Source organism: Bombus pyrosoma, linkage group LG5 (genome assembly GCF_014825855.1).
Source record: "Bombus pyrosoma isolate SC7728 linkage group LG5, ASM1482585v1, whole genome shotgun sequence".
Lineage (NCBI taxonomy): Eukaryota > Metazoa > Arthropoda > Insecta > Hymenoptera > Apidae > Bombus > Bombus pyrosoma.
The window spans coordinates 4,697,477-4,717,606 of NC_057774.1; the positions used below are offsets into that span (position 1 = coordinate 4,697,477).

General features: G+C 43.9%; 3 protein-coding genes across 3 annotated transcripts in view; 2 read left to right on the forward strand and 1 right to left on the reverse strand.

Annotated features, from left to right (window-relative positions):
• LOC122567533 (nephrin) overlaps window positions 1-20,130 on the reverse strand; it is a 253,645-nt gene that overhangs the window by 186,504 nt on the left and 47,011 nt on the right. The window lies entirely within an intron of this gene.
• On the forward strand, window positions 50-11,628 carry LOC122567535 (glucose dehydrogenase [FAD, quinone]-like). The gene is made up of 10 exons (XM_043726185.1): window positions 50-213; window positions 1,201-1,409; window positions 7,349-7,477; window positions 7,566-7,762; window positions 7,996-8,355; window positions 9,447-9,594; window positions 9,678-9,995; window positions 10,104-10,474; window positions 10,564-10,658; window positions 10,748-11,628. The coding sequence occupies exons 2-10, from the start codon at window positions 1,202-1,204 to the stop codon at window positions 10,827-10,829; spliced, it is 1,908 nt and encodes a 635-aa protein (XP_043582120.1). The 5' UTR covers window positions 50-213; window position 1,201; the 3' UTR covers window positions 10,830-11,628.
• On the forward strand, window positions 13,145-15,923 carry LOC122567536 (glucose dehydrogenase [FAD, quinone]-like). Its single transcript, XM_043726187.1, has 9 exons — window positions 13,145-13,304; window positions 13,421-13,637; window positions 13,745-13,873; window positions 13,951-14,147; window positions 14,232-14,326; window positions 14,418-14,682; window positions 14,764-15,229; window positions 15,315-15,685; window positions 15,767-15,923. The coding sequence occupies exons 1-9, from the start codon at window positions 13,302-13,304 to the stop codon at window positions 15,854-15,856; spliced, it is 1,833 nt and encodes a 610-aa protein (XP_043582122.1). The 5' UTR covers window positions 13,145-13,301; the 3' UTR covers window positions 15,857-15,923.

Below are 20,130 nucleotides of genomic sequence, written 5' to 3' on the forward strand. Positions count from 1 at the left end.
GGGTGGGAGATGAATTATAAAGAGACGTTCTACGGTGAGAGGTATTACAGTTACATTTTGCTCGCATGCAGCTACGAGACCGAGGGGCACGTACGACCTTCCATCGTGTCACGCGTATCTCGTGTGGTTATACTTATCAAACCGAAATTGTGTGTAGCGATCCAGCCAATCACACGGTGCATACCTCGATCAATTCCTCACTTACGATTTAAGGTATAACGACAAACGTGATCGATAATACGGGAAGTTACGAAACTTACGAGAGAAGTAAAATTGGAAACGATTGTTGGATAATTGGCACAACGACAATCGCTGATGATAGAGTATCGTTCGTCAGTTGTTGTTGTTCAGGACCGACGAAGAGCAGTGCGATAAAAGATTCTCGCGAAACTGTTCTCGTCCGATTTCCGTGGTGCACGGTTTCGCGGGAACGATAAACAATGAAATATTACTAAATCGCGGTTACTGTCGCCCAATAGCTTTCGCGAAACAACTGGATGTTAGAATAATCTTTGTATCTTACACAGTGTTGGGAAAGTACATTTTAATAACAATCGTTTTCGCGCATATTTTTTCTGCTTTATTTCTTCAGCTATTAATTCCATTGGTACGCGTTGGAAATTCAGCCGCGTTAATTAGAGCTAAATTAATTAACGCAGCTCGGTTTGTTATGTCTGTATTAATTCCGTCTCGCTAATTAATGCAAATATTTATTTCCATCCAATTTTTTAATATACTTAATTTTCCCGCGCGATTATGTAAACGGTATCAAACGTATACGGGACTATTCCCCCGTGTGTTTTCGCGCGAAAGTCGACGCAAGTTTGAAACACGCGATCGAGTTGATTTCAGCGGTGCGTCCCTGACTCGGATCGGCAAAAACCGGAGTCTCGTCGAGACACGAATACCTGAGCGCACGCGAAACGCCTACCAGCGATCAGCCACCGTGAGCAAATCGATCTCTCGACGCCAACATTCACGAGTCATTAACGAATCTTTCGCCGCAGCACTCTGCTCCACTACCATCCATTCGCTAGTTTGTCGGTTCGTTCGATTCCGTTTCGCTTTTCCCTTGGAGAATCGTCGCGTAACGCGGTAGGGCTTCCGATCCCGATCGATTCAATTAAATCGTTCGCCGGTTATCGATCGTTCCTTTTACTCCAACTACGCGTACAATAACCCCTGTTTTGTTCTTCGCAGAATGTCGTACAACGTGTCAGTCTCGGCGGCCTGTCCGGTACCATATCTCGGACCAAGCCTCGCGCAGACCTGTCCAGGATCTCAGTTTCTGACATTCATGACCCTTCTGGACACGTTCGTCCGCGCCAAAGATGAAATTTCTCACCTCTGCGAACGAGTCAGACCTATCGATCCAGCCGAATACTACTACGATTTTATCGTCATCGGCGGTGAGTATACTCGATAACTCGACGATCGTGCACGTCGTTCTACAATATGCCCGATAATTCCAGTCGAGCCGGCACTAAAATTTTCACACATTCCACTCAAAATACTGTAACGAAAGCAAGTGGCTTTCGCTGAATGATTTACATCGCGATTGTGTTTGTACTCGATTATTTACTAACGACCACTTTCTCATCGTTTGGATGCAAACAGCCTAATATCGTAATAGATTAACGAAGGGGAAACTTTTATTCTAGCAAACACGAATTAATCGGCCGTGTCCAAACGCGTTTAATTAAACTCGTTACTCGATATTCTCCATAGAAGAAATGAAATTTTCATAAAGCGTTCACCGCCTACTACAGGGTCGTGGATATTCGTTGTACCACCAGTGCATTCGGCGTTTCACTGGACGTTCAACGTTCTAAAACGATATTCGTTGCAACGAAATTCGCGACAATCCCTCTATCCTTTCCTATGCACGCGATTGAATATTCGCTTTGCGAATCGCAGGACAACTCGAGCAAACGTATGCCATTTAATCGCAACTCGTCCCATTTGAATCTGCCCGATGTGTCCCGATTGAGATTACAATTGGAAAGTTATCCGTTCGCCCGGCCTGTCTAAGCAACCGTAGCCAGTACGTGTTGTTTCTGTGTTATGTGCAATCTCGAATAAAAAATACTAGGCATTAATTCGCGTATTTGTATACGTGCGCGTTCACTCAACAGTCATTCGCTAATCTTTATTAGTTTGTTTTTACGTCTTTAATTAACGTTCGAGACAATTTGGCCGATGTACGAACATAAATCAAAATAAATAAATAGTCAGCAATCGGTATCGCTGCGACCAGAAGAAATTCGATCCAAGTTAAATAAATTTTAACATTTCGTGTTTCTGACAGACAAAAAGAGAACGGTTAACGAAGGAAGCTTTTCCCATCGAATGCAAATGCCTTTGAATCCTGTTATGCGAGATGTATTATATTTTGTTTCAAATTGATTCGTATCGGAACCGTTTCTTATAGGATGAACCGAAATTAGGTCAATAGTCTATTTACGAACGATTCAATTTAATTCGAAAGAAACGTAACGATATGGTTCTAGGTACATTTATAAGCGAACGAAACAATTTCCCAACGCAAAGTTGGGTATTATGGGTTTAAAGAATATCTTGGGTACGTCGTACGTTGTAAAACTGGTCGGAGTAAACAGAAGCTTGGTAGAAAATAACAAAGTTTGATTAATCTTTTTTACAGCGAGGTATTATACCGTTGAAAGGAAGATACAACCAGAGGTATATATATATATATATATATATAATCCAGGAAATGTAAAAATCAAAGTAGGAAAGTATCGCGAAGGGTAATAAAAGTGAGCGAAGCGGTAGGAAGAAACAAACGGTATCTTAACGTTTTCTAAACAGCTGTAATTAGTAAACTTTGGCGACAAGTTAACTCATTACGAGCGAAACAAATGACTGTGTAACTTGTCTTGGTATGTTTAACAGGCTAAGGAAGATAGAGGAGCAGGTTGAGCTTTGCGGTGAGAGGAAAAAAGAAGCTGTAATTGGATATTTCACGAGGCGGTTGGCAAAACGGTCGCGTAAAACCGTGGCGCTAGTTCGCGGCTACCATTGCATCGTTCCGTCGGTTTGACGCTCCGAAATAATTCTCCTTGTTTCTCCTTCGCCGATTACGTTTCTTGGCCCAAACGTTTAAACACGCGCAACGTGGATCGCGAGACGAATCGAAATCTAAGTCTTCCTTTTTCTCAACTCGCAGTCGATCTGACGGAATCGGTTAAAAAAAGGAAAATCTCTCCTTCCTACTCGGAAAATCGAACCTTGACATGTATTTACGATTATTGGATATCGTCGAGCATAATTACCGTCATTATCTTATCCGATAGCATGGTCTTTTTTTAACGCTAAGTGCTCATCTACGTAACCATGTAATCAAGCAAAACGATGTTAAAGTGCAAACAACGATTCGCCATTTATTTGTATTGTTTGTTTCCTAATTATGCAATTCTGTTCATGGCTCGTGTGGAACGGGTGGACGAGGGGAAGAGGGTTGTAAAATTGTTGCCCCAATGCATAATTCGCGAAAACAAAAAACTGACGTTGCGATAGCTTATCGATAGCATCGAAAGAGAGCAATGGAAAATTTGGCTTCGCTCGTACGTCCGAAACAGGAAAACGAGTGTGAAAACCCACATAATTATATTTAAAGCAAATGCGCTTAGAGGCTGCATCAAACGAATACATCGTTCTTCCTATGCATATTTCAGAATGCGGGACTGGAGAAACGATCGAACTATATCGCGTCGGTACGCCGGATCGAGAAACATTTTCAATCTCGGTAAACGGGCATACGCGTGGAGGTCAAACAAAATTATCGCGAATTCGAGCGCTGCAGTGGTGCTGGTTCGATCGTAATTCGTCGATTATCGCGAACGAAGCAACGCCGAAAATTCGATTCGATGGCTCGAGATCGTCGATCGTTTAGATGCGATATTAATACGAACTGTTATTCGTTCGATGAACTAGCGCGATTAGCGTGTTAATAATTTGATTTTGTACGCCATCGTCGATCTCTTGGACGCGTCACGCCGTCTCTCACGTCTGTCGTCTGTGCTCGGCGTAACACGCGGTTAGACTTTACTGCGACCTATCCCATTGCCAATGACGAACCAACCGATCGAGTTCGTTTGCGGCTGCAATTGTACGTGTTTATAATTTGGAAGATGGACTGTCTCGAGGAAGACAGGTGATCGAAAACTCGAAGACAAGGTTCGGCGAAAGTTTTTACCGATTCGCGGTGTCGCTGCAACAAGCTGCGTAAACCGCGATATTTCCGTTACATAAATCGGATATGTAGAAGATCGATCGCTTTCGAAGATGTATCGATTAAGATTAGAAGGATGTTGCGGCAACGCTCGATCGCCGATGACGAAATGGACGAATCACGAACACTCGTCTGGGGATATACACGCGGGCCGCGGCAACGATGATAAAATATGCATTTCGCTAGGTCGCGTACCGCAAAATATTTTATAGTCGGCCGAGCCCGCATTTGCATAATCTCGCCGAATATTCAGCGTATCGCGCGATGAAAACGTTATTTTCTCGGTGACACTTTTCCTCGATTATACGCAATTTTTCACGTTCCTTTTTGCCCCTGGCCATCGATGCGCGGCTACGTGCAGATTAGTGTGAAATTCCTGTTCGTCGTACAGCTTCGTTCAAAAGCCGATCGAACTTGCCTCTCGATGGTCGCTGCACGCAAATATCCGTGGAATAACGTCTTTGAACGTTGCGCGACTTTTTATTCAACGACGTGGCTTTACATAAGGTAGATAGAAACGTCTTGACCGAACGGATAAAGCGTCTGCACGGTGGCGGGATATCATAGGACGATAAGCCATACCGTCGCGTCAGGGAGAAATGAGCAGGAGCTATAAAGATACAAATCGACGAGCGGAATAAGCAGCCCGGCTCTCTTTATACGCGAATAGACTCCAAGTTGCCGCTGGAACGTAAATAACGCCGCATCGTGGCCAACGTTGGGTCATGTAGGAAGATTCGCGTATTGTGGTAGCGAGTCGGCGGAAAGGAACCAGGAGTATGCTGTACGTGTATGGGAATACGTTTCTACGCGGACATAACTTAGCTTGGTACGGTTCATCCGATCCCGTGAAGACATAAAGCTGCCAGAAAATTATGGGAAATCGTGAAAACCGAAGAATAACCGAGTGCGGGGCGTTGCTTTCGATCGTGCTACACCTTTCGGCGGCTCGGCTCGTAATAGATCGCCGTGCCGGTTATGCAACCGAGTCGGCCGTTTTTGCCCAAGCAGAACCGTTTTCACCTGCTAATCTCGTACCGTTATAGCACTGGAGTTTGCGGAAAATGACATAGAGCTTCGGCTCTGAACACGAGAAAAACAATCTCGGCTCGTAAGAGCAGGAAACTTCTTTTTCCAACATTTACTTCTTTCCCGAACGATGACGAATCCGCGAGATCGATAGCCGATTTAGTCGCCAGTTTGTAAAATCAGCCGACCCAGTCGCCCAAAGTTTCTGTTTCTTCGTCTGCCAGCTGTTCCTTCGCGTTTCGTTTCCACTGTCCAGCTTCTCACCGTCGAAGAATCATTTAGACACACCTGCGTCTACCTTTACTCGATTAAGCGAGAAAGGTAGACAGAGTACGCGGGTCAAGAACATTAACGAACGAGCATAGAAACGACTTATTTTCTGCGCTATTGAGCACGATCGATCGAATTAATCGAAGAATGTTCTCGAAGAAGCATCGAATACTGCACCTATAACCGACTATCTCTTCTGCGATTTCATCGATGGAATCAACGATGCACTGATTAAACAGGGAACTAATTATCGCGGTTAACCTGGCTCATCGGATTGCGCGTGGCGGTTGCGTTCCTTCGGTATTCGTTAGTCGTAATACCTCTGGGCGCGTGCAACATCGTGATTACACCGGCATTTCACGGAAAAGAAAATTATATGGAAATTATTTCGACGTAAATTACTAATTGAACGAAATCGGTTAATCATTCCCGTCAATATCTTCTTTCGCGTGTAAATTCCAAACTAAGAATTCCTAATTTACATAAACGAAACGAACAATCGACTGAAACGTCAAGCGATTACGCGTTTCAGAGGATCCCCAAAGCGTACGCTATCCGTTGTGCGAACTTCTGTTTCGATAATTAAATCTACACGAAACGACACGACGTGAAAAATCGAACCTGTGAAAAGCCTGGGGCGGGTACTATCGTTAATTAATATTAAACTCCATGAACATGTTGTTAGTCTGTTAATTACTTCGAACAGCAACGATGAGCTTGATATAATTCCGCAACAACCAAAGCTTGACGTATTAATCTTCCGAAGCGTGGGCTCATAATTACGTCTCATAAATATCTCGCTCGCAACGCGGGACTAGCGGAGCTGCGATACACATGTTTCGATGTAGCCAAAGATAAAACTAGAATATTTACGCGTTATTTGCCGTAAATAGCTATATATTTACCCTAGCTCTCTCGCTTCCTCATTTTCGTCAAGGTATGTCTTTCTGGCTACGGCTTTCTTTCTGATAATATATCGCATAGCGCGAACGTACGATCGCTTTAATTTGTTCCACCTTCTGCATATACCTATTCAGTTGCGACGTTATTTTTCGAGAATTAAGATAACGAATGCGATATAAATGGTGGAGTTCCCTCGAGCATTATCGCTTCTGTAAAAAAATATTCATATCGAATATTATTTTACATACTTTCTTTGCATATGAATAACGATGTTCTCGCGCGCCACCTATATGTACCGATATTGCTGTTTCAGAGGATATCTCGGATAATTTGGACGTCATAGTTATATTAATGATTTGCGATCACAGAGGAATACGAATACGCTTTCTGGTTGAGGCGAGCGTGCCTTATTTTCGCAGAGAACCGATACGCGAAAGTTGCCTATGATAAAAATGAGCACTACAGTTCGTGCAAACTAGCCGTTCCCTTTTTAAGATGAAAGTACTGATCCAGGTTTTTTGTCTGTACGTCTAGCTCGCTCTTTTACTTTGTCGTTACATCGACGTGCACGCGCTTACGTATGTAGAATCACGCGTCACGTGTAAGCAACGCATTGAAACACGTTTCGCTTACCGAACCACCGTACGTGAAGCATAAACGTACACGCACGGTATAATTACTTTTACCTGTTGGCGTACCATGGTCAAGGCCTTATCGAACCACTTTCCCCGCGACTGGTGTACCGAGACGGATACTCGGTGCTCCTTAGACTCGATCGGGCCTTGCGTTTTCATCCATGTGAAGCGAGTTTCGTACGATCTTGATCGAGATGACGATCTCGGTAACTGTCTAATAAATGATTTCACGGTTTTTTTTTTCACGTTTGATTCGCAGGGGGGACAGCCGGTTCCGTTGTGGCATCTAGGCTCAGTGATCTACCGGAATGGAAAGTTTTGCTGCTCGAGGCTGGGCCAGACGAACCACCTGGTACCGATATCCCCAGCATGGTCGCTATGTTTCTAGGTAATTTGCTGTCACGTTTTGCACCGTTTATACGAGAATCAATCGGATGAAGGAGTTGGAGAAAATTAGTTTGGTCTTGTTCGAACAGGCACAGTGATCGATTGGCAGTATCGAACCGTGAACGAAGCGAACGCCTGTCTTTCGATGGGAGGATCTTGTAGCTGGCCACGAGGCAAGAACCTCGGCGGCACGTCAGTTCACAACGGTATGATGTATTCGCGAGGTCACGCCACGGACTACAACAACTGGGCAGCGATGGGCAACGAGGGATGGTCTTGGCAGGATGTAAGTCTAAAAAAAGAAGAAAACGACCGTTCGAAAAGGTCGCTGTTAAATAAAATTTAAGTTAAACAGATGGCGTGTGCACGCACGGACGCCGATTTACTTCTAGAAATAGTTGCGAAAATAGTATCGCGTGTAGTTAACAAGAGCTATTTACCAATAATCCGTCAGTCTGATTCACGCTAATAACCCGCAGGAAACTTAGCGCGACACACTTTTCTTTCACTCTGCGATAGGTTTTGCCGTATTTCATGTGCTCGGAGAATAACACGGAGATCAATCGAGTTGGACGGAAATACCATGCAACCGATGGATTGCTCAACGTCGAGAGGTTTCCTTGGAGGCCCGACATTTCTAAAGACATCCTCGCAGCCGCGGTCGAGAGAGGATACCCGATCACGGAGGACATTAACGGTGATCAGATCATCGGGTTCACGACCGCTCAAACGATGAGCAAGAACGGAGTTCGACAGAGCAGCTCGACCGCTTTCCTCCAACCAATTCGTTCCAGACGAAACCTGCAGGTCGTTCTGAATGCCACTGCTACGAAGATCATTATCGAAAACAGGAAGGCAGTCGGTGTTCAATACTACAAAGTTAGTGTATAGCACATACATATATCCTTTGCATACGCGTCATTAATTATGAAACGATAACGCGTATCGAGTTATCAGGTGAAAGATGTTCATTTGTTTCCTTTTCGATAATACATATCATTGATGATTATGAAAATGGTGTAAGTAATAAATTATTGTTTATTTGCATTTTTACGTTCGAACGAATTAAAAAGATATTTCTCCATTACGTAAGACAGTATCTGGTAAGACATATAATAAATTATAATCTTTCAATTTTTTCACTTTTATATCGTTTTACAATTTTATAGGAAACTTATTCAAAAATATGATTCACGATATTGACAATAATGAATATTATTAAAAATACAAGTTAAAAATAAACAAATTCATTTATTTATAGTATATATTATTTTTATTATTATAGAAGTCGTAATTTTGTATAATTAATTACGAATTAGTCTCTGCTTCAACAACAAAATTGCCTGTTTTGGACGTTTTAAGGGCTTTAAAATATTCACGATGAATCGCTGGCATATCGGGTAGTAGATCCATTATGCCTTTATATTTTTCTTTTGTCACTGGCCTTTCACTTGCGTATAATTGAGGTAACTGCGGATTACAATATAATTTTGGCTTTCCCCTTTTCGGTGACAGGTTTAAAACATGAAATTCTGCTTCAGGGTGCATTGATGTTCTACAAAACGTTGTGTATATCCGAACCTTTGTTTAACGATACAATGCAAACGTGTGTAATTATCTTTCTCTCGCAAGTTTTCAAAATCACGCGCTTACACCACTGTCAAGATCAACGCGAAACTCCTACGGATATCTCCGTATCGTTGGTCATTTCACAGCTATTTGACAAAAATTCTTCCATAATATAGAAACATAAATCGATACAGCACAAAACAAACGAAAATCTGTCTTTTTTTTTTGGTTCTTTGACTTACACCACTTTCATAATCACCGGCACGTATGGATGCTCATGGACCCACGTTGGTTTCTATAATTCTTTTTTTATTTTTATAACTTGAAACGCGTAACCATTGTTCTCGACTAAATGGCAACGACTCATTAAATACAGATTACCTTTATGTACGTATTTTCAGGATGGGGAACTTCGCGTGGCAAGAGCCTCGCGTGAGATAATCGTCTCTGGCGGGGCTGTCAACTCCCCTCAACTCTTATTGCTCTCTGGAATTGGACCAAAGGAGCATTTGGACGCCGTGAACGTGAGCGTCGTTAAAGATCTTCCAGGTAAACGGCCGTACATCGTTCTTGTAATTTACGAACGTCTGTTACGTTGTCGATACTTTTCGAGCAAAATACGATGTTTTTAGGAGTCGGTGAGAATCTACACAATCACGTGTCGTACACACTGTCTTGGACCATAAATCAACCAAACGAATTCGACCTGAATTGGGCGGCAGCCTTGGAATACGTCTCTTTCCAAAAAGGGCCCATGGCGTCCACGGGTTTATCCCAATTAACGGGAATTCTACCTTCGAGCTACACCACCTCCGATCATCCTGATCTTCAGTTCTTTTTCGGTGGGTATCAAGCATCGTGTGCCACCACAGGGGAAGTAGGAGCCCTCATGGATGGTGGACGTCGTAGCATAAGCATATCGCCGACGAATACTCAACCCCGTAGCAAAGGTATTTTTATCGCGTCTTGCGATTTCCTGTGTTTGACGCTCGATTGTAAATCTACGTACGTTGTACGAGACTGTGCACTCTGCATAAACGAATCTGTTTCTCTTTCAGGAACTCTTCGGTTAGCTACCAACGATCCTCTCGCGAAACCCATAATCCATGGAAATTATTTGAGCGATCCATTGGACATGGCTATCCTGCTGGAGGGAATTCAGATAGCCTTGTCGTTCGGCAACACTACCGCTATGGCGAAATATAATATGACGCTCAGTAACCAACCTCTATCTGCTTGCTCGCAGTATCCGTTCCTAAGCAACGATTACTGGAGATGCGCCATGCGCCAGGACACAGGTCCGGAGAATCATCAGGCAGGCTCCTGTAAAATGGGTCCAGCCTCAGACCCGATGGCCGTTGTAGATCCGCTATTAAGAGTACATGGTATCAAAGGGTTGCGAGTCGCCGACACGTCCATCATGCCTCAAGTATTTATCTTTTTGTTTCTTCTCTTCTCTTTTGTTTCTCTCGTGATGAATATTGCGTGGAGTCTGAGCAATGTGTTTCGATTCGAAAGGTAACGTCCAGCAACACGGGCGCTCCGGCGATCATGATCGGCGAAAGGGCAGCGGCGTTCATCAAGATGGACTGGGGTGTTAAGCCGACACAATGGTACGGGCATCGTCCATCTTCCGTATGGAAGTACTCAGCACCTCGGAAAGTCTAGCGCATAGTCACTAGCAATTTGCCATGTTTCCTAGTTCCCGTTCCACGATCGACAACTCGTTGGATCTGTTGCTTTGGGGGATCAAATACATCGACTGGGACCAGCCTATCTGGTAGTCAAGATCCTCGATCGATCTAGTCCATGATTTAGCGGGTTTCTTTCTGCAAAAGGAATTACAGTGCAGCGCTGTGCCGTGTCGTCGAGGTGCCGGCGCAACGTCACCAAAGAGACGACGCTAAAGGACGCGGAGTGCCGGCCTTTCTCCTCGAGTCGCTGCGATCCAGTCGATCGAAGCTGTGGAACGGAGAATCGACGAACACTGGCACTAGCTAATTCAACTATCGCGGATCTTGTTATTACTTTTACATTCTCCGTTCTTTCCTACGACCACTTGTTCCTGTACTTGTTCTTCCCATTTTCGCGTTACGATGTTAAGCACCTATCGGAATTCGTTTAACGTGAATTTTCACTTCTTCCACGCGTTCTATTCGTAGATAAGCATCAGTTTTGGGATTTTCGAGATTTTATCGAATCGACGTTCAGGGTAAATGTATTTATCCAAATAACCTGCGTTATCTGGATCGATACGAAGCTAAATCGAAACAGTTTTATTATCGTCTTTCGCGATTAAGTATTATACGTACGTACGTACGTGATTACATACGTCGCGCACAATTATAATACCTTTCACGCGTATGCTTTCCTATTAATTATACTAAACTGAAATGGCCTTAATGCAAAAGATTCCTCGCGTGTACGAGTGTTGCCAGTCGCACATTCGTTTATTTCATTGTACCAACGTCGAAATAGAAACATACCAAAGAGATGTAAATCACTGTTACCGAATTGATATCAAGTTAATTGTACCAACAATTACTTGGCTGAATAATAATATTAATTTGTTTTCTTTCTGCACTCTTTGTTTTTTTATTCACGATAGTATCCTTTCATTTATCCTTATTTCACAAGGTACTTTCCCTAACCTAGTATTTGCTAAATTTATTTAGCATCTAACATGCGATCTCCATCCATTTTTATTTTCGAATTTCCTTTAACGTATAATAATATTGATCGAGATCGTAGCTGAAGAACAGTCGGAATAATTTTCGAAGCTGTTCCGTCCATTTAGAATTAGGCTATTACTATCCTTCGCACATACGATTATACAGATACATATACCGCGTTCGTTTGTTTATGCTTATTATTTATGGCTAAAACTCGATTTTCTCTCTGTTAACAGCAGTTTTCTTCGTTGAAACTGTCCCATTATTATTGATACTAAGAAGAATATCATGAATGTTAATTGTTAGCGGTCGCGCTTATTCCATGCTTAGGGCAGAGATCTCCCGTAAGTCGGAATTACAACAAAAATCAATATTTCGAGATGAATAATATAATAAAAATAAGTAATGGGATATTAGTAACGAGATAGAATAGAATAGTAGTAGAACAGTAGAAAAAAGATAATAAAATTAACTAAAAACAAGAGAATGTCGCTAAACAAAATTGAAACAAAGGTAAAATTATTCCTGTGAGATCTATCATCTGTCTCTTTATTATGTCCTGAACGCTGCCAAGCAACATTGAAACTCATTACTGCCGCAAAAATTCTCTCTCTAGGAAATACATGACGCCATACTACTCCTATCACTATTTCACTCTCCTTATCGAGTCTACAGGTCGCTGTATACAAATGGAGGTGAGATAGACGCGGCGCGAAGAGGCCAGTAGGAGAGAAGAATAGGAGAAAATTCATGTCATGTGATATACGGAACGTAGGGATAGAATGGGAGAATGTGAGGGAATTTTGCGACAATCCTGACTGAAACTGACCTATTCTTCTGAATAAGGGTTTATAATTCATCTTTTGATTGTATTTCGTACGTACACCGTCCCAGATAAGAAACGTAAACGGTAATCGAATGTCCATTGTTGGAAGCTCGTTGCGGAAAATGCCCGGCATTGTCTGTAAGCATTGAGTGCAATGGTATACAAATTTTCAGGCAATTCCTAATCTTCGGCTGGAAAAAGTTAACAGATAATTTAAAGATACTAATGCGTGTACTAATGCATTAATGCATCAATGCATGTTGATAAAAGCATGTGGCCTCAGATATTTCGTGAAAACATTAGCGACAGGTAAGTTGTCTCTGAATATGGCATATTTATTTGACTTGTACTTAATTAAGTAGTTTAAAACGTTCGAAAAGAGCTTAATGTTAAGCGGAATAGACACTTCGGTGTTTGAGGAATGTTTAGTCTAACAGAATTTGAACAAGGCTTCACATTTTCTACTCGCGTTAAACAAAAATAAATAGTCCTTGTGCGAGTTTGTCGACAGATTATTTACCGACAAGCTATTTGTCAATAGCTGTCATCATTTGAGATAATGGCCAATTTAAAAGTATTATTCTGTTATTTTACCTGTATACTCGAAATTATTCATTTATCATTTTCTTGCGTATCGATGTTATAAAACTGCAAGTATAAAAGGGGATGTAAGGAAACGCACAGTAGTCAGTTGAGCAGAACGAAGCCTACCGAGCGCAGTTTTGCAACTGCAATTGGCTACAATCTTCTTTGACAATATGGTACGTTCCCATCCTTATTTTACAAATTACCGAGTACAAACGGATTATTTTAACGTGTTTATCGGATCACCATTATGCTACGCCTTCTGTTGTAACCTTATTGCTCACAATTGCAGTCGGGTTTGTTCGATCTCTCGTATCCAAATCTGCAATGTGCCGATCCCTACCTAGGGGGGCCTCAGCTTACGGATGTTTGCTCTGCAAACAACGGACTAATGTTACTGACGATTTTCAACGTACTGTTAGCGGGAAATCCGGAAGTTGGTGAGCCGTGCAAGCGCGTGAGGCCAATCAAGGAGCCAGACCTTAGTTACGATTTTATCGTCGTCGGTTGTAAGTTGTGAAAAGCTTTGAAATCAATCGTCTATCGAGCATTTATCAAACAATTGTTATCTGGCTTTTACGCGAAATTCTACTCGTACGTTTCACGTTTCGTGCAGCCGGTGCTGGTGGAGCTGCAGTGGCTGGAAGACTGAGCGAAGTCAAAGATTGGAAAGTTTTACTGATCGAAGCAGGTCCCGATGAGCCGGCAGGAGCTGAAATACCCAGTAATCTTCTGCTTTACCTCGGTAATTAATTTCATTCGATCGTAGCGACGGTTTATGCGAAAAATGCGTTTAATCGAATGAAAACGTGATACGTATAGGCGGCGAGTTGGACTGGAAATACAAAACGACGAACGAATCGAACGCCTGCCTCAGTACCAATGGAAGATGTGCTTGGCCTCGGGGTAAGAATCTCGGAGGAACGACGCTTCACCATGGTATGGCGTATCATAGAGGTCATCCTAAGGATTACGAGAACTGGGTAGAACAGGGAGCCGAAGGATGGGGTTGGAAAGACGTACGTTCGTTTATCGATATTTGTAGCGCTATTAGGTGGATCGTCAGAAAATCTTGTTCAACTTTCGTAATATGTTCCTTGCAGGTGCTACCGTATTATCTCAAGTCGGAGAATAACACGGAAATTGGTAGAGTTAGCGCGAAATATCATGCCACCGGAGGTCCTATGACCGTGCAACGGTTCGTTGATCCGAAATATCTTCATCTCAGTAGTATTTTGAAAATTATTTCTTTCGATAGACGTTTCGAATTAATATCCGAATGTCGACAGGTTCCCATATCAACCTCCTTTCGCTTGGCATATCCTCAAAGCAGCGGAGGAAGTAGGTTTCGGCGTTTCCGAAGATTTTGCCGGAGAAAAAATGACAGGTTTTAGTATAGCTCAAACTATCAGTGAAGACGGTGTGAGACAGACCAGCGTTAGATCGTTTATTACACCCGTCGCGCATCGTAAGAATCTTCACGTAGCCGTGAACGCCACCGTTACCAAAGTTAGGACCATTGGCAAGAAAGTGACAGGAGTCAATGTGTTATTGGTGCGACGTTGTATCAAACTTATAACATAACGTTCTTACGAATTTTCCATCGTTTAACCTCGATGTTGATCTTATTCGCAGAATGGAAAGAAGCGCATCATAAGGGCAAAACGCGAAGTGATTTTGTCAGCGGGAGCGATAAACTCACCCCAGCTATTGATGTTGTCCGGAATTGGACCTAAGGAACATTTGAAATCCAAGAAGATTCCCGTAGTGATGGATCTACCAGGCGTTGGTGAAAATCTTCACAACCACCAATCCTATGGTGTAGTCTTCACCGTGGGCGAAACTTATTATCCAGTGTTCAACGAAAGTAACGTCGAACAGTACATTAGAGACCAAACTGGACCACTCTCTAGCACAGGCTTGGCTCAAGTTAGTGGAATATTGACATCCAATTTCACTACCGCGGATGATCCAGATATCCAGGTATTCTTTTCCGGCTACCAAGCAATTTGCGAACCTAAAGTAGGTACACTCTTGGCCGAGATAAACAACAAGATGGCTGTCGAATTTACGGCCGTGAATCTACACCCAACGAGCAGAGGTGAACAGTTGTCTTTGCCTCGATATCGTAAAATACTTCATTTTCTTCACTCGATTCATACGCATCGCTCGAATTCTGTTGGTAGGTCGCATTACGTTGAACAGCAACGACCCACTCGATCCGCCTGTTATCTGGGGTAACGATTTAGGGACCGAACACGATCGCAGCGTCTTAATTCAAGGAATCCAACACATTATCAAACTATCGAAGGCCCCGATCATGCGGAAGCTAGGTTTGAAACGTCAACCAGTGAAAATACCAGCGTGCGAGAGTTATAAGCCAGACAGCTATGACTTTTGGGAATGTGCTATACGTTGGAACACAAGACCGGAAAATCATCAGACCGGCACCGCCAGAATGGGCCCGCGTTCGGATCCGATGACCGTGGTAAATAATCGACTCAACGTACACGGTATCAAAGGACTGAGAGTAGCCGATGCATCCGTTATGCCTACGGTACGTTTTTCATATTTCTCGTTAAATTACCTTCGACACTATATATTTTATTTTATTATTTTCTCCGAACGCGTTTCATAGGTGGTTTCTGGTAATCCTGTCGCCTCGGTCAACATGGTCGGAGAAAGAGCCGCAGACTTTATCAAGCAAGACTGGGGAATCAAAATATAACGGAAACGTCAATTATGGAAAGAAAAACGAAATTATATTGGCCATTAATATAATAGCATAAATTCTATTCCGATACGTTTCTTTTTTCTCTTAATCCCTTCCAATCAAAAATCGAAATCCGATAGGAACGAACGCTCGTTTGGTTGACGTCGCGTAATTCCACGCGTACAAATTTCACTCGAATCGAATCGAGTTAGTTTCGAAGTTGGGTGGAACGGTTATAAAAGAGGACAATGATTGTTAAGTCCAAGTGACTTAAGTTATTCGGTAAACGGTGCTGCTGACTAATTCGGTGCAGTCGATATAAAGGAAAACCGTTGGAGATTGGACGGGCACGAAGACGACGCGACACTCCTCATCAAACACTCTACACTCCAAGACTTTAAACTCCTCGTGATTTCGCGAGGATCTCAAACTTCTATCCACCTCGTTCGAAAACGAATATTTACCTTCGCCGGAGTGGCGTGTGCGCGCGCGCATCTGCACTCGCAACGCTGCAGATGACGGTGAGTCTGGCGGCGTCGCGAGAAAGGGTCGCGATCCGCTAGCTGAGAAACTAATTTCGTTGACTGTTCCCGAAGTACAATAAAGGGCAATAACGCAGTTTAATTAAAATTAATAACGATACCGTTGGATGCATTCGAGATTGAAGAATGGCCGGTGGAAAAGGTCGGGCTGCGATATTGTCTGGCAGGATTATTAAAGTAAAAACGAAGAAGAGAAAGGAGAAACGAACGGCGGAGGAGGTCACATCGGTGGAACGAAGTAGCCTTCCAAGTCGAGAAAACGATGGAAGCTAGAAGCATGGACAAGTGCACTTGACCTCCTTAGAGTCGCGGCCGCATACGCCTGTACGTTCCGTGCTGGCAAGAACGTATTCGCTAACCCTTATCCGACCTCAGTGGCTGTTCACCCGCATCCAAATCTTCCCGCGATCAGATACGTCTCCTTCGAGCGTACGTTAGATCCGAACGTTCTCTGCACAACAATGGTAAACAATAAAGATTCTTTGCTGTACTGCCGATTGGTTAACGACCGTTTGTATGGCCGTTTCAAAGCGTTAACGATCGCTTCGAATGCTCGGCGACGTACCTGCCCCGCACAACGTCGAAGAAATTCTTATTGTTTGGATAAAAATTCGCGTTACCTCGAGCGAACCAGAGGAATCGGGCTTTGTGGATTATAGCGTCCGGCTCGTTTGCACGATAAAAACGACGTTTGGCCGACGTCGACGGTCGTTAAACCGATGCTTTCGAGCTTCCACGTAATCCGAACTCATGGAAACTAATTAACGTTATTCGAGAAAAAAAGAAGAAACACCGGTCCAACGATCTTTTGCTTTTGTTGGAGAAGACTAGAGAACACGGACGAATAACAACGGCCTCAAAGCTTTGCGCCGAGATGGGTTCGCCACGATTGAAACAGTCTCGGCGAAAATACGAAAAGTCCGATCGCGAATAGGTTAATTTGTTTAAAGTATGCATTCAGGGCAACCGGCAAAGCAGTCCTTGGATCGTAGCGGCCTTACAGCCAGCGACATACCTTTACATTCACTCTGAAAATGGCAGTTGGGTTCGATTTAACGCTGCCGTAATACCGCGTAACCTATGCGTCGCATTTGCGAAGGTAATTCCAATGTCACCACGGTTGTTCCACGCGGTATCGCTGTATCGCTATTTATTGCGAAACGATTCCCAAGATCGGAATCGTTGCACGCGTTCGCTGAAAATACAACTCATTGTTCCGTCTATCCATTACGCGTACAGTGCATAGTCTAGTACGAGCAAATGAAATCAATCGCGGCATTTCATTGTTCATCGAATTTGTTCGAGAAACGTGTCGAGACGTTCGTTACAACGATTTTCAAGCTTCCCACGCGGCAAATCGCGAAATAATTACGCCGTTGCAAATGTATCGGAGTGCCAGCGATGGAAAAAGTTGCATCGTGCGTAAGCTATATTTCGTCCTTTCTCTTTACAAATGAAAATAAACGTTGATATGGTTACACGCGATCGCTTTCATTTGCGCGAATCAACTTGTATTTATCGAAGTGTGTAGCATCCGTTTCAACGTGTAACGCCTTTATCGATGCGTTGCCGGTCACGTCGCAAAATTATTTCACCGAACGATGTACCGATTCGGCCGGTCCTGTTTTAGGAATACACGCGATTTAACAGAGGGTTTAATCGAATCGTAACGCGAGAATCGAGGGTGGCTTAAGTGTTAACTGTTTGATGGAGATTTCGTCCAATTTGCTATGGATTTAGATGCGTGCATTCAATTATCTACACGCGCGTTACAGCGAGCGCCACTTAATCCCCGAGCGATCCATTAACTGTAAACTATGGAATTATTAAAGCGAATCACCTGGCGATACGCCGTCCCTGCTGAAACTTACGATAACACTTTCCCTTCCCAAGTACCGTCGCTATAGTCAAAATTCCAGCCAGACACGTTCTTTGTAATCGCCAAGAGAGTAACCTGACTACGTAATTCATAAAAGAGCAGTTGCGCTTCGACGTTCATCGACTCAGCGAAAACTACGAATAGTTAAAAGAAGAGAGAGAGAGAGAGGGCTTGTATCTATCTTCCAAGAAATTAAAGGACCGGCTTTTCGCCAAGAAAGATGCTCGCGGAACCTCGTAGCAGGCACGAACGGCGAAAGGTTGAACAGATGATGATATAAACAAATTATAAATAAAACATCGAACATCTGAAAGGCGCGCGTGGGTGGCCGAATGTGTCGTACACGATCCGCGATGTCGCGCCTCGTCGCCTACCATCGTTCCCATCGTCCTCACGGTCGTCGTCTTGTTCGTTGTCGTTGTGCCAGCGTTGCAGCGGTGTAACGACTGCTTTGAATTTCATGAGGGTGCGAATGAATTCATGGTGGAATGGCGCGCGTGGGTTTGCCCCCGGAGACTCAACGACTTCGAACGCCCTCACTCTTCCCTCGGTCTCGCCAGTTGGAAAATCTACAGGAATCCAAGCGTAATTGAGAAAATAATAACTATGTGTATTATCCGGTAAGACCATCGATCAATGAAACGAAACAAGCAGGCACTGTCCACGAGTTTCCTAGGGTACCCAAGGAGGAGCTCGGAGGGTAGAAAATATCGCTGGATGTTTGAACAAGATGGAACGGCGAAGCCGGACCAGCCGCGTGACATCACGCGCTGTAGTAATCTGTCGAATCCCGAAGGTTGGTCGATGCAACGCTGGGAGCGCGACGAACGAGCCGCATAATGCGCTTTGTCGCGTAGCCGTGCTGCGACGCGTGCACCAAGTTTGTTTACCGGGGCTTTTTGGTGGATCGAGGGTGCACACGAGGCGCGCCGAGAACGCGCGATGGCAATACCGCCTCGCAATGGCGCACGACGAAGCCTCAGTCTAAAGACCGAGGTTCGTTACTCTCGCACGAACAGCAACCGCTGTTACAAAAGGGAAAGGAAAAGAAGAATCGCGGGACGAGAACGGATCGTGGAAACCCGGTTAAAGAAAAGCATAGTAACAGCAGCAGCGTTCAACACGGACGCGCCCGTTCCTTTCCTTTCTTCCTTCTTGCCCCTTCCACGCCGCGGTCGACTCTTGTTTCCTCAGACGAATCCAGACCTCGTCGGCAGTTGTCTCCATTCGCGACGTCATCTCGAGTAATTGCGGTTGCATAGAATAGCAGCGTAACGCGCAAATGCGCTTTGCAATTCGAACAAGAGTTTCGGCTGCGAGACTTAAACACCGTTTGTCGTCTCGCCTCGTCCCGTCTCGTCTTGCTGCGAGAGAGCTCCGAAGACATTCGTCGGTTATCCACGAGAAAGATTTGTTTCGTGTGTAACGTAATTATACGAAGGCATCGGTGTTTCGGATGACTGATTCGCGTCGTATCGCGTCGGATGCTGTCTTAAAGCGTTTAAACCTCGTCTAGAGGTAGAAAGAAGGTTGGCGCGCTCGTTTCACGCACACGCCGTTTCCCATTCGTGACACGATTCGGGTAATAACTTGGACGGAACGAAACTCAATTTCATTTCTCGTGAAAAAAACGTGGCACAGTAAAGAATCAAGAACTGAAAGTACACTGGGGAGCGGAATTAAGGGCGGAAAGTAATACGAGCGGATTATTAAAAACCGCGATAGGAAGAGCACAAAAGCCTCTGAAAAAATAGGGTTGAATGCAGCTGGCTCGTTTTAGTATTCCCAGGCGAAGCGGTGGAAACGCGATAGGTAATTAACCTCGTTGCCGGTAGCCGGGACGTGCGAAGGTTCTTCTTGATTTTCTT